The sequence below is a fragment of the Mugil cephalus genome, chromosome 12 (genome assembly GCF_022458985.1).
Source record: "Mugil cephalus isolate CIBA_MC_2020 chromosome 12, CIBA_Mcephalus_1.1, whole genome shotgun sequence".
In the NCBI taxonomy this organism is placed as follows: domain Eukaryota; kingdom Metazoa; phylum Chordata; class Actinopteri; order Mugiliformes; family Mugilidae; genus Mugil; species Mugil cephalus.
Window position 1 is genome coordinate 24,438,915 of NC_061781.1, and position 14,585 is coordinate 24,453,499.

The window sequence follows — 14,585 nt, forward strand, 5'->3', positions numbered from 1 at the left end:
TGTATTGATTGCTTTTAATGATTTTTTCTCTTTTTTAATTTATTAATTTATTTATTGATTGTCTGCTTTATTGATGAATAACGTTTGAGAAAGAAGAGATGACATTAAAAAGTTGAAATACAATATCATATAGATTAACCACTTAATCTAACTGTCTGCAAGGCATTTTGTAGAAGCAGTGCGCTTGTTGTTAAGTTTTACTCTCAAAAGGTCGACTTTTTGTCGATATTGTATTTATTTTTTTTCCTCAAAATTTCGACTTTTTTCTCTAAGTGCATGATGAAAAAAAAATACTTTCTCTCTCTTTTTTCTTAATACTCTTCCGTAGCGCTCCATTATGATTAAACATTAAGAGAAATCGCCTGGGGAACAGTAGGGGGCAGCAACACGCCTGGGATGGCTCTAGACTGCTGAAACCAACGAAGAAGAAGGACAACGGAAGTAGAAGAAGTGTCCGCTGCTACAGTTAGGCATCACCATGCCTACTGCTGTGATTATGGAGGAAAATTTTGATAAATTATTGGAGCAGAGTGAAGCTCAGGAACTCGAGGTGAGCCCGTGTTTGTGAAAGTTATATTTCTTTGAGCGTGTGAACTATGAAGGTCCCTGAAGGCGTCGTAGCACTAGCTGGCTACGAGCAGTTCAGGTTAGCATGGTGGCTAACAAGCGAACACATTTAAAGCTCCTTTAACTTTCTGTCACTCTGAAAAGGACTTTCTTTTTCTCGAGGCTACATTTAAATGAACCTGTTCTGTACTGACGATGTCAGAAAATGAAGCTGGGTTGCAGTTACTGACAGTTTTAACATTGTTGTTGCGGGTTAGCTAGCCACAATCTGTTGGTTGTGTTAGTAAACATAGCCACGGCTAACACCGCATGCTTTCATTTAAATTATTTTCTTATATTAATTAATTTAATTGGCACTCTGAACAGTAGTCAGCATTGGTGCATTAGGCATCAGTGTAAATGCGCCGCACTTGGCATATATGCCTAAGGCAGGTAATAATAATAACAATAATAACAGTCTTTATTTATGTACCACGATTCATGCATAATATGCAACACAAAGTTATGAACAGAAAAGAGCTAGAATCAAAAAAAAGATAAAAACAAGCAAAATAAAAGCCTGAATAATGATAAAAAGCCTAATATCATACAATATCATACTAATTTATTTCTATAGCACATTTCAAACAACAGTTGAGTTGAGACAAAGGTGCTTTACAAGTAAGTACGATACAGATAACAACTATACAACTATAAGTCATAAATAAAAAGATACAGTGTCAAATAAAGAACACCAGTCTCTTAAGTTGTGACTGAAAAAGCCAAAGAATAGCAAATAATAATAAAAACACCAGAACATAAAAATACGTTTTAAGATTCTTAAGATTCAGTTTGAAGGTTTCAGCAGATTCAGGTAGACTGGAGAGTTCAGGGCCCTAATAAGCGAAGGCTTCATGCCTTTTGGTTAAAACCTTCAGGACAATCACAAGGAAAACAAACCCAGAAAAGACACAGGCAGACGATATCAAAACAAACACTATTATAACAAAACATTTTGACCCACAATTACAAAAAGATCAATGAACCAAGAACCCAGAGAACAGGCATCAGATTAATAACAGTATATGAGTACATGTCTGATTTATTTTTAACCAATGTTGTTATTTTATTTTATTTTAAAAGTAAGTAGTTGTCACAGCTTCTGACGTGCGGTGGTAACTTGTTTCAGGAATGTGTTCCAGATACATTACGGTCATCCCTCATTAAAGCTCTCGTTCTTCGTCCTTCATTGTTTTTTCCCTGGATTAATTCATTATTTAGGAGCTTAAGACATTGAAATGAATTCCACTGTTGTGGCTTGTGCAGATGTGCAACTAAAGAATTAAACTTTGACTTTATGACCACATTAATAATTTTAGCAGGAGCTAATGAAAATAACACATGTAGCTAACATTACATTACTTCACATCAATTGTCGAATAATGTTTAAGATAAAGTAAAAAAAGGGAGGGGGGTTATGGAAGCAATACAATGTTTTATATCTCCATGCTTTGCTTTGCACCTTTAACATTGCTCCTGCATTTATTTTCAACAGGCTCCAGGGGGCATTGCAACACCTCAAGTATACGCTCAGTTGCTGGCACTCTATTTACTTAATAATGACATGTAAGTAAACTGTGTGCGTCTGTTTCTGAATCTGTCTCTGAGTCATTATTAAGAGTGAGATCTGATTTTGAGTTTCCTATACACAGTCTGCTCCCGGATAAAGCAATAACTTGACTGTTTGTCCCCATCACTGCTTTTTTAAATTTATATTTTTGTAGAAATCTATTGTAAGTAGCTGAAGTCTGTTGTGTGAAATTATTGTTAATGCATGCATTGACTAGTTTGTGTTGATCCCACAGGAATAACGCCAGGTATCTATGGAAAAGGATTCCTCAAGCGATAAAATCGGTAAGCGTGCTAAGACATATGGCCACATGCTGATGTCTACTTGAGCTGAACCACCATTTGCTCCCATGTGTAAGGAAATCTGTTTCCGTGCACTAGGTGACACATGCATCACATTCTTTTCTACCCCGGCCTCGTGCAGCCGGGTTCCCCCGTACGGGAGGTTTTCTTTTCATGGTGTTACCTTAGGTCTGAGTTCTGTAAAGTGTCTTGAGACAATTTTGATTGGTAGCTGCATATAAACACAGTTAAATGGAATTATCATGTTTGTTTAGCTTCATGTAGAAGTTAACAGTTTCTAACAGAAGATACAGTTCACATCAACATCCAGTTACAGCTGCAGGCATCTACAACGTTGAACATTTGTGGTGATATGATGATATGACAGAAGTCTAAAGTTCAAGGTGATATGAGATTACATTGAATTCACCATGATAAACACTGAACAAGTCCAACTTAATTTAAAGCTAAATTAGATAAGTAATAATTCCTTAATTGGCATCTTGACTTATCTGATTACTCGGATGCTGTCTCACAACACTGTCTGTTCCTTTTTAGGTGACTAAGGTCAGTAAGAAATAGAATGATGTAATTATCAGTTAATTGTTAGATACTCGTCTTCCAATCTTGTTGGAAGCACCGGTGCGTCTAAATCACATGGCACAGCGTCACTGAGTCTCGTTGATGCACAGGAGAAACGATGAAAAGCAAAATGCTTGCAAGTGGAAATTGCTAGCCAGCCTCAAAAAAAAAACAAAAAACAACCCTTTCCTATAGTTTTGTAAATGTTTGCAAGCAGTTGTACAAAAATTATACACTTTAGATTTACATTCTAAGTCGTAAAAAAGGTTTGTTAAACATGTTTGTGGTTTTCACAGTGAAAAATCTAAATTTCTACTCGGATTTTGCGGTTTTAGTTTGGTTTTAGGCCCAATGTGTTCGTACAGTTTGTCAAAATAAAAAAAAATAATTGTAAAATGACACGTGAGGTTGTGCTGAAAAGAATGAAACCAAACAAGGTAATGTAAATCGTTTTTAACATGAAATATAAAGGTAAAACCTGAAGTAGTCAAACATGCCCAATTAAACTCTGGACTCCTGAGGGTTAAATAGCAAAGTAAAGTAGATAAGACAATTAAAGCACTAAATAATCTTGACATTACTATGAAAACCAGAAAACCAAGTGTAGCATACTAAGGGTTGTTTGTGATACATTCCTTGTTACTTACAGGCAAACCCTGAATTAGCAGCTATTTGGGCTGTTGGCCAGCGCATTTGGCAGCGAGACTTTCCAGGCATTTACACAGCCATCGCAGCTTTCCAGTGGTCAGAGAATATCCTTCCGGTCATGGAGGCCCTTCGAGGTAAGAACAAAAGAAAACTCCTCTCTGACTGTTTACTCTCATTAAACATTTAACATTTCAGATTAATAGGATGTGGATGTGATTTAGACTTTACACTTCACTTCCAGTGAAATGAAAAGGACATATACAATTATTCTGTGTGGTATTATGATTACAATCAGCAGGGGGCACCAGCTGAACACAGTTGCAGTTGCGATGCAGTCGAGCAGGAGAGAAATCAAACATGTTGAAAGATTAAGGGGGAAAAATTCCAGTGTTTATACTGAACTTTCCAAGTTCCAGCAGCGTGCGTTGTCCCTAACGTGAAGGCTGGTTTTCATACACGAGGCTCTACTACTGTACGTACAGGAGCCTGTCTCATAATGAGAAATAAATAGAGCAGGTAAATATTTCTTTTTATCCACCTTCTCACGCTGAAAGAGTGAATTTGGGTATAAAGATGAATAAAGACGACGGCCTCCATTGTTGTGGCGTTTGTATCATATGATAGTCTCCTTGTGCAACAGGTTAAGAATAGCTTCTCCCTCATGTTTACACCACTTCATGTTGATCTGCTGTTAATGCTGACGCACAGTATGTCACACGACACTTGATAACCTCTTACGATGAGTACACTGGTGCCTGAGGAGCTAAATGAACACGTTTTACTGTATGATGAAATGGAAGACTTTAAGAAGTGAATGAATGTTTACTGTGTGTTTTGGTTGACAGCTCTTTCATGTTGCTATTATTTGGGCTAAAAGACGCTTTTTTAAGTTACCAATGTATCAAAAATCTGTTTCATCTGAAACGAAACCGAGAAAATGTTTTTCATACAAAATATAGACGTTATACAACCAGTGATTTATTAATTATTGTGGCTGATTTAAATTTTAATGTTAATATCTAGAGTATGTGACTCACTCTATCTAGAAAACAAAATAGATTTTACATTATTTTTCATTTGGACAATCTCAAAGTGCCACAAATCTACAAAAAGGTCAATAAATAGTTAAAAGAAATAGCCTCTAAAATACATTCAGTAATAGCTGGGGAAAAAAGAGCCAGGTTTTTAGGTGTTTAGGTGTTTAAAAACATCAGTCCTCTTAGAAAACAAACTAGACATATGACACAAATCAAATCTAAGACAAAATGGAACAACAACAGTCGCAGGATGTTGACACCGACTTGTTTACCAATTACACTGAGCTCTTCTCAGGTGGGCCTCCTCAGTCACATGGAGCCTGTTTGTGTCTGCTCGGCCCCTTCGTTTCTGCCAGTGTTACAGGGGACACAGTGCCCACTGGGACATGTGACACATGCTGCACTTGGTATGGAGAGTCCATTTCTGTGAAAAGATCCCAGGCCAGTGAGCGGGCAGGAATGTTTGCTCCCCTTTGGTGGAAAGGATCAAATGTCATCAGCTGTGAGGGGCTGATATAAAGGACACGGCTGCGAGCCCTCAACCAGAATAGATACGAGCATTCGACGAGGAGCGGCGCACACAGAGGTTAAGGTCTTGGAGTCTGCTCTCCACTTTAAGGGCGTTAAAAAGCTTTGACTTTCCTGCTTTGGGAAATTGGAAAACTTAGTAGTCTAGGTTTAGACAGAGGCTTTTTTTTTTTTTTTGTTTCTTTCATTATGGACGTTCAGAGGACAGGATCTATGGTTCGGCCTCCCAGCCCGATGGATAGCCTGGAGAAGCAGCTGAGCTGCCCCATCTGCCTGGATATGTTCACCAAGCCCGTGGTCATCCTGCCCTGCCAACACAACCTGTGCCGCAGTTGTGCCAGCGACCTCTACGACTCGCGCAACCCATATCGCTTCTCCGGAGGCGTCTTCCGCTGCCCTACCTGCCGGTTCGAGGTCGTCCTCGACCGCCACGGCGTGCACGGGCTTCAGCGCAACCTGCTGGTGGAAAATATCATCGACATCTACAAGCAGCAGCAGGAGGTGAACAACAGCGGAAACACGGAAACCAACCTGAAGCCTAAAGAAACCAAGGAACCAATGTGCCAAGAACACGAAGACGAGAGAATCAACATCTACTGCGTGACCTGCCAGGCGCCCACCTGCTCCATGTGCAAAGTGTTCGGGCAGCATAAGGACTGCGAAGTGGCCCCTCTAGCAAGTATTTACCAAACCCAGAAGGGCGAACTCAGTAATGCTATCGATACCCTGGTGGCCAGCAACGGGCGTCTGCAGGCTCTGCTCAACCAGATGGAAGACGCCTGCCGGGCCGTGCAGGAGAATTCTCAGCGCGCTAAGCAAGGCCTGGCCGAGCGCTTTGACCTGTTGTACGCCGTGCTCGAAGAGCGCAAGACCATTCTCCTGGAAAAGATTGGGAAGGAGCAAGACGAGAAGGTGGCGGCTCTGCGGGCGCTAGCTCAGCGCTACGGCGAGCGGCTGCAGGCGAGTTCAGAGCTGACAGACTCGGCTGTGAGGGCGCTGGAGCAGAGCGGAGCCGCCGAGTTCCTGTTGACCGCTAAGGGCCTCATCACGCAGACCAAAGATGCAGCCAAATCCTCACTGGGGGAAGACAGGCCAGAGCCGGGCTTCGAGAAGATGGACCACTTCACTTTGGCGACAGAGCACGTCGAGGCAGTCCTCTCGAAAATGGACTTCGGAACGGGCGGTGGTGAAGATGATGAGTTTGAGGATGCGGAAGAGGAAGAGGAGGAGGAAGAATAATGAAAACTGAAGTAGATGTGGACTTATAATTTAATATGTGCTTTTTTTAAAAAAAAAAAATAGGGACGTGTTTATCATCAGGACTCTGAATTTGATACTGAAGGAAATAAAATAAGGTTAGGTTGGATGTGGGCTAAGATGGCGTGCCCAGACTTTCAGTGCAATATTTGATTTCAATGTCGTATTCGTACCTTTTCTTAATTTCTTTTTATACTTTTGTACTTCTGAGTCAGTAAAATGGAAAATAGTCGTAGAGAAACCTAAATACAGATGGTCTGAAGCACATTGTTGTTTTTTTTTTTCATGTGTAGCCTTATAGTAGTTTTAGTTCATTTTCTTTCTCACTTTGTTTGTGTTTAAATTGGTGATTATCTAACCTGTGATTACCAAGTCTATCTTTAGTGGAATAAAGCTGCATGAAATTAAACACCAACTTGAGATGTTGGTTGACCTGATTTAAGACTTTTTCTTTTTTTTTTTTAATGAAGTGGGTATAAAATGGAGAAAACCTGTCATGACCTTTATAGATTTCCTTGGAGTGCTTCCATCAAACTGTTTCCCTATCTGTTGCTGCTCTGACTTGCCAATGGTCTGTATTTAAAAATAAAAGCCCTTGCCCTGTCCTGTCTGCTTTGCCTTTGCTGGTGAAAAGTGAGGGCTATTTTTAAGAGGTGAGAGGGTGAGAAATGATAGCAGCCCCCCGAATAGACCGTCATGGAAGGACAGGCCAGGTCCTGTTTCTCCTCTATAAAACCGTCCACCTCCCACTCACGGATGCCTTGCTCAGCACCTCCCGGCCCAACACTGAAGTGTCAGAAGGCCATGCTAAGAAAAGGCAGGTCCATTTGCCACACCAGTCATCTGCTGGCAGTCAAGAGGCCACGGTAAAAATACACATCTTGCTTGTGACTGAATTACAGAAAGCCCCTTGAGATGACCTGCTTTGCTGGGATTGGTGCACACGCATCTGCAGCCAAACGCAAGACAGTTGTTACAAACACAAAAAAAAAACGTTGTTTAATTAAATGAGTCATAAATTGAGTCATGTATAAATAGTCACCAACAAAACATTTCTTTCAATCCACATTTCATGAGTCTGTTTCACAGCCTGTGGTGTTTTAAGAACTTCACATGTAACTCTACGGCCATAACTTCAGTAAAACCATGAGCGAACGCAGGCGAAGGATCTTCAAGGACGTCCCACACACAACAAAACAATGTTGACACAGATTTCTGAATCCATATCTTCGAAGCTCCGTCTCTTTTTAGACCTGTACAAAAGCAGCAAGGCCAGGACGCTCTATGGAAATAAGAATGGGAAAGCGTTCTTGACAAATCTCCGGCCTTCCCCTGCACAGCTGTCTTTTCTCATCCCAGTTGTTATTGTTAGTGCTGCTAGCTGCAGCATGGCCTGAGTGGCTGTTGATACACATAACCCGTTGCTAGGCTATAAAACCCAAAAGGCCGTAACCCTGAGGCATTTACGCGATAGCTGCAGGAGCAGCAGCAAATGCATGTCAGTGTACTGTATGTTGTCGCGAGGCCCCATCACTCTTACAGTAATCCCCACAATTACTGCAGCGCGGCAAGTCAGTCTAGATAAATAGCTCTGCTTGGTCGGGTTTTTAAGCCAAATCCAGCACCTGCTGATGCAGACATGAGCCAGCACTACCCTGCATACGACATCCATGATTTATCTGAAGCATGCTTCATTTAACAAGACGTATTAAGTATCCTTGATCGTGGCATTTCATATTGCTCAAAAAGAAGATTCTCTGACACCATTTAAAGCCAGAGTCTTTTTTTTTTTTATGTTCTATTTTTGGTTTCGTGTGTTTGTTTGGAGTGAGAGGAAGCTACTTGTCAAACACACAGAATTCCAAACTTGAGAGAAAGAAGAAAAAAAAAAGTGCAAGCTCAGGAAAATCACGGAAGCACCGTGCAAACCTTTAGGTTTCACGCGATTCTACCAAAACATCCTCTCACGTGTTTGCTGCTGATCCTATGCTTCATAAACCATCCATCACCGATGATTAATTGCTCATGACATACTCTTCCTGTTTCTGGGAGATCACAGCGACTTGTTGCTGCCCCTGTGCTGTATGCGCTTTAAGTAGAAGCAGAAGCATGAAGCATGGATGGAACTCACATGTGCTCCATATGCACCTATCTGATGTTTTTTTCACAGAGAGCACACGGCAGAGAGCGTACAGCCTCGTGGCCCAGGCCTACACTTCCATAACGGCGGACGACTTCGCCGCCTTCGTTGGCTACTCTGTGGAGGAGGCAGTAAAAGGTAGGATTGGATTTAGCTCGGAAATGTTCATTCTGTCTGTCTTTGGTAAGAGTTTAAACACCTACCTACTCGTGTCTCACCTAAAGAATCAAACATCGTTACTGAACGAGGGCATTGTGTGTAAAGAATTCAAGCCATTATGTATTTTTAGTCATAATAAATCAAGTGGTAAACTTTAAAGAGTGTGACACAGTCTTTGTCTTCCTCTGTCCTAAGGTGTGGTGACCCAGGGCTGGCAGGCAGACCCTAACACCAGGATGGTGATGCCCAAAAAGCCAGGTAGGTGGCAGTCTTGTTCTGTTCCGCTGGGCCCACGTGTTGCCCAAATGGTTTTCTTCTCAGTAGTAGTAATAATAATAACCCTGCACCACCTCTCTGCTGTTTCTCTTCTTAGGTTTTATTAGACACACATAAAACTGATGAAAGTAGGGCTTTTATTTTTCCTAGAAAATGATGTTTGGTTTGCTCCAAATTTTTCTGCCGCTTTTCTTTTCTTTCACTTGATGTTCTCATATATCCATGAGGCGAAAGGTCACAGGGTGACGCATTGATTTGAGGACATGTACAAAGGACCTGTTGATTTATGCAAACCTACCAGGAGGAGGCTGCGGCCCGTCCTCCTCCCTGTAATCAGTGGACTACTGGAGCATCTGCTGCGCACATGTCCTCAGCTAACCCACCCACCATTAAAATCCACTCGTCTGCTTTTATTTCTCTCGCGTGTTTGCCTCGGCAGCGCCGCTGCAGCTAAACAGCGCTCGGCTGATTCTGCTCGTAGAGTGGATCTCGCACAGGAAATCCTTTGGGGTCGGAATGAATATAAAGTTGTGTAACGATCTCCGGGCAGACTGAGTCGTAGGCTCTTTTTTTTTTTTGGAGGCTCTGCAGGTAGCGCCGTTAAACAAGTAGCCGTGAGCTCATGCGCAGATGTCGATAGTGTGATCAACCTGAAACGTGCGCTCTCCCGGAGTCAGAACACGTGAGCTGTAGCTGGGAGATGTAAGATCGATGGCACTTGGCGCGACGAGGAATCCCGCTCTGACTCATCGTCTCCTCTGCCTTTCTCTTCCCTTCCCTTCTCTTCTTTCTCTCGACAGATCCTCCCCCTGTTTCGTTGGTGCCAAACGAGCAGCAGTTGGCCAGACTAACTGACTACGTGGCTTTCCTCGAGAACTGATAACCCACCGCGACCACTGCCACACTCGTTCACCCGCTTGGTACTGAGAGAGGACAGAAGTCTGGGTGGACTGTTTGTCTTTCCTGCAGCGTCTCACTCCCCGATGAAGATGTACCAACCGAAACACACCATCATCTCGCATGAATGCTGCAAGATATGCCTATTTATGTTCAATAGCTAATGTAGCTTCCCTGCTAATTCATATCTCTGCAGGGGCTCTGCTTGTCCCAGCCCTCCTCCCGATGTCTAGATTGAGGCCTGGTTTAAAAGGAAGGCTCTGATTGTCATTGCTGTGTTTTTATTGCTAATCTATCAATGAAATCCACCAACCTGTATGTATGGTCCCCCCCCACCCCCCACACCCCCCCACACCCCCATGTGTTTTAGCACTTAAAGGGTGCCTTGAAACAGACGTCATCAGATACCAGGAGTCTTGGCATGCATGCATCACCGTGTGGAGTTCAGTCCTCAGACCTCATATGTTGAAGTTTATGTTTTGACTGGTGAATAAATATTTTGCTGTTTCTAATTTATTATTATTTTTATTCTATTTCATTCAAAAGAGCTCAGTCGGTGGTGTTGAATATTACAGGGCTGTGTCAAGATATTCTGGGGCCCCCGGGCAGGAGGCACCTTGGATGCCCCCAATCCTCCACTCATTCATAGTTACCACTCTCCATTTTTCACCGTCCTCCTTTTATTTTTGTTTCTTTTTCTTTTTACGCATCCTGAGTGGTTGATGCCTGGTCCTTATAATATACATCATTGTCATTCTTCATTCAATATTAAGCTTTTCAGATAATACGTGGGTGCAACTTCCATAATCCTAAACGTCTGCATCTCTTCTGCTAATATTACAGTGTGCTTCTGAATTTCACCTGGGGACTGATTAGACTCATCGAATTGTGGGGAACTTGACAGAGTTGGCGTCTAATATGCAGCCTCGTGATTGGCTCAGCAGTGTTAGGGGTGGGGCCTAGTGTGTACAGGAAGCTTAGAGTGACAGGTCTCAGCTAGTCCATTTACCCCTTTACTAAAATATGTTGGATTCATGTTAATGTGTATTTAAAGAAAGAAAGATTTAAAGAAAAATGTATAATCAACCAAAGATTTTTAAATCCCCCTGCAGTACCCCCATGGAACCCCTAGGGGGTGTACCAACAGCGTGAAGCTACAGCAGAAAACCAGGTAGGTTCACATTAGAGCTGGGGGGCGGGTGGGTTCAGATTATCAAACCGGCCAAACCAGTAACATGACAACATAATAACCAATAACTAATGACAACTTGAGATTTGTGTCCTTTAGTTTTAGTACAAAGAAGAACAAGTAAATTACGAGAATGTTTACATTTAGTAAAATATCCTGTAAAAAAAATCTTAAGAAAATATTATTTTATTTTTCACTTTTATTTGACACCTGTGTATCACAGCAGAACACACACATCAGCCACAACATTATGACCACTGACAGGTGAAGTAAATAACATCAATTATCTTGTATCAATTCACTGTTTTGCTGGGAAACTTCTGAACCTGGTATTCATTCATTCATGTGGATGTTATTTAGACATGTAGCCCCCACCTAGACCAGACCAGACACCCCCACCCCACAGCAATGACACATACACAAAACCAGTTTAGGAACAACTAAAAAAAAACATTAAATAAATAAACAGCACAAGGTGTTGACCTGCCCTCCAAATTCTCTAGATCCCAAACTGATGAAGTATCTGTGGGATGATCCACAGAGGCCCCTCCCCTCCCCTCAAAGACCCCCCCACTAACAACATCGTGTTAACAGACACCACAGGACCCCCCTCAGAAGACCCACGTCCATTTTCTGATGAGTCACAACTGTTTTGGAGGCACGAGGGAGACCTACACAATATTAGGAAGGTGGTCATAATGTTATACCTGATTGGTGTACAAAGAGGAAGAGTTTCTCCAAAACAGCTGTGGGGGGTTCTGGTCTGGTCTGGTCTGGTCTAGGTGGGGGCTACATGTCTAAGTAACATCCACATGAATGAATGCCAGGTCCAGAAGTTTCCCAGCAGAACACTGAGTTGTGTTGGTTTTAAATGTTATTCACTTCTACTGTGGGTGGTCATAATGTTGTGGCTGATCGTTGTATTTGTGGATGCAGTGATGAACTTTGTCTTTTCATAAATCCTGTGTCCGTTCAGAATGTGCAGATCATGACCATCCAGCGTTGAACCACCTGATGTCCCAAGCCTTTAAATAAACGATGTCCTGTAGACGAGGAAATCCCCCAAAACCTTCTCCATTTTAAGGCTCGTCCCGAATGTGATTCTATTTTCATAAGTGTTCATGTTTCTGACCTGTATCCAGTTGACCTCAGTAGATTTTATTTATATCCGTTTATATTCGTCTCAACATGTGTGAAAAGCGTCGCTGTCGTCACATTTAAAGTGAGCACAGAGAACCGGTGGACGTTTTATTCTGTGAGGACATGTCTGCTCCCCATGTGTTTGCTGCTGCTGCTGCTGCCACAAAATAGACGTACTGATGAATTTCTATTTTTTTTTTGTTTGTGTTTTTTTTTCCATTTATCTGTATCCTGTTTTGGAACGTATGCTGCTTTCCCTCTTTGAAGCCAGTTTGCCATTTAAAGGAAGTGGCCGGCGTTTGATGTGATTTACTGTGAAATCATGTACATAAAGGCCATTTCTCACATGTCTGTGGCTGCAAAGAGCTCATTAGTTACACATCATCGTATGCTTTGTTTTGAAAATGGTACATTGGAGACGAATGCAAACAAGTTGCCGTTTTCTTGATGTGTCGCTTCGTTTGTGTCTATTTCAGGCTGCAGGGTTTTTTCATTGAAGGTGTAATTATTTGCTCATGCAGTAAAGCTTTACATTGTTCTCCTCTCTCTATAGAAACGCTACAGTATGTGTTGGTGGATGTGCTTTAAATAAACTCCCAACTGTGTGCAGGCATGTGTTGAAGCAGCGCTGGCCTCCTGACAGAGCAGCGTGCCAGAGACCGTCAGCAGAAGCGTGAGAAGGAAACCGACCCCCATGACCCTGCTGTACTGCTACTCTTCAAATACACTGATCAGGCAAAACAGTATGACCAACTGCCTTATATTGTGTAGATCTCGGTTGTGGTGACTCACTAGAAAGGGGATTTAAGAGACTTTGACCGTGGTCTGGTTGTTGGTCTGAGTACTTCAGAAAAACTGCTGATCTACTGGGATTTTCAACCATCTCTAGGGTTTAACAGAGAATGGTCTCAAAAACAGAAAAATATCCAGTGAGCAGCAGTTGTTGATGTGAGAGGTGAGAGGAGAATGTGCAGACTGGTTGGAGATGATAGAAAGGAAACAGTAACTCAAATAACCACTGGTTCCAACCAAGGAATGCAGAATACCATCTCTGAACACACAACACGTCCAACCTTGAAGAAGAAGATGGGCTACAGCAGCAGAAGACCACACCGGGGGCCACTCCTGTCAGCTAAGAACAGGAAACTGAGACTACAGTTCACACAGGCTCATCAACACTGGACAATAGAAGACTGGAAAAACGTTGTCTGGTCTGATGAGTCTCGATTTAAGGGTCAGAATCTGGACCAAACAACATGAAAGCATGGATCCATCCTGCCTGGTATCAATGGTTCAGGCTGCTGGTGGTGGTGGTGGTGTAATGATGGGGGGGGGTCATGGTTTAAATACCACAGCCTCCCTGAGTATTGTTGCTGACCATGTCCATCCCTTTACGTCCACAGTGGACCATCTTCTGACGGCTGCTTCCAGCAGGATAATGCACCATGTCACAAAGCTCATATCATCTCAAACTGGTTTCTGGAACATGACGATGAGTTCACTGTTCTCCAACGGCCTCCACAGTCACCAGATCTCAATCCAATAGAGGAACCTTTGGGATGTGGTGGAACGGGAGATTCTCATCATAGATCTGCAGCAACTGTGGTGCTGTCATGCCAATATGGACCAAAACCTCTGAGGAACGTTTCCAACACCTTGTTGAAAGTATGACACCAAGAATTAAGGCAGTTCTGAAGGCAAAACGGTGTCACTTTCAGTTTATTTCTTTGTGTTGAAGCGTCGTGACACATGCTGACCCTCATTAAACCTGCGTGCATGAGGAAGATCACCATTAGTAAAACTAGATCCTCATTGAAGCAGCATGTAACTGTTAAACCTGCTGCAGTTAAAGTCCCAAGAGCCAAAGTCTGGAAACACACGGTGACTCTGCGTCTTGGCTTCAAAGCGTTTCTCCAGCTGCTTCAGAACACTGCCTTGACATAGTCCGTGTGTCGTAAGAACTCGTAAAACTGTGCCGATTATCTGCGCGTATCAAGTTACTCGGTATTAACCGGGCTGATAGGGGTTTAAAGACCACCGAGGACCAGAACTGTTGCCGTGGAGACTGGTTTAGTGTCTGCTGCAGGATTCAAATCACTGCAGTGGCTCTGAGATGATCAGACGTTCGTGGAGAGGATGAAACGTAGGAGGTAGATTCACTGCATTCAAAGTGCATTAGAGCTGAGGAATGCTTTCATCTGAGGAAGTTTATCATGAGTCACCTCGAGTAGAGTGGCGCCCCCCTGCATCGAAAGCAATTACCATGAGCCTTTAT

General features: G+C 42.6%; 2 protein-coding genes across 2 annotated transcripts; both read left to right on the forward strand.

The window, feature by feature from the left end:
* The first annotated feature begins 393 nt into the window (after positions 1-393).
* On the forward strand, positions 394-10,497 carry cops8 (COP9 signalosome subunit 8). Its single transcript, XM_047600904.1, has 7 exons — positions 394-550; positions 2,102-2,172; positions 2,412-2,460; positions 3,689-3,821; positions 8,680-8,787; positions 9,004-9,066; positions 9,885-10,497. Exons 1-7 carry the CDS (start codon positions 479-481, stop codon positions 9,962-9,964), a joined length of 576 nt encoding a protein of 191 aa, XP_047456860.1. The 5' UTR covers positions 394-478; the 3' UTR covers positions 9,965-10,497.
* trim63b (tripartite motif containing 63b) lies at positions 5,243-7,114 on the forward strand. Its single transcript, XM_047600903.1, has one exon. It carries the CDS (start codon positions 5,442-5,444, stop codon positions 6,489-6,491), a length of 1,050 nt encoding a protein of 349 aa, XP_047456859.1. The 5' UTR covers positions 5,243-5,441; the 3' UTR covers positions 6,492-7,114.
* Positions 10,498-14,585: the final 4,088 nt, after the last annotated feature.

Excerpts from the sequence above, each read along its gene's own strand:
- trim63b (XM_047600903.1), top strand. The coding sequence starts at position 5,442 with ATGGACGTTCAGAGGACAGGATCTATGGTTCGGCCTCCCAGCCCGATG.
- cops8 (XM_047600904.1), top strand. The coding sequence starts at position 479 with ATGCCTACTGCTGTGATTATGGAGGAAAATTTTGATAAATTATTGGAG. Across the intron at positions 2,461-3,688 it reads TTCCTCAAGCGATAAAATCG|GCAAACCCTGAATTAGCAGC; the intron begins GTAAGCGTGCTA and ends TGTTACTTACAG. Across the intron at positions 8,788-9,003 it reads TGTGGAGGAGGCAGTAAAAG|GTGTGGTGACCCAGGGCTGG; the intron begins GTAGGATTGGAT and ends CTCTGTCCTAAG.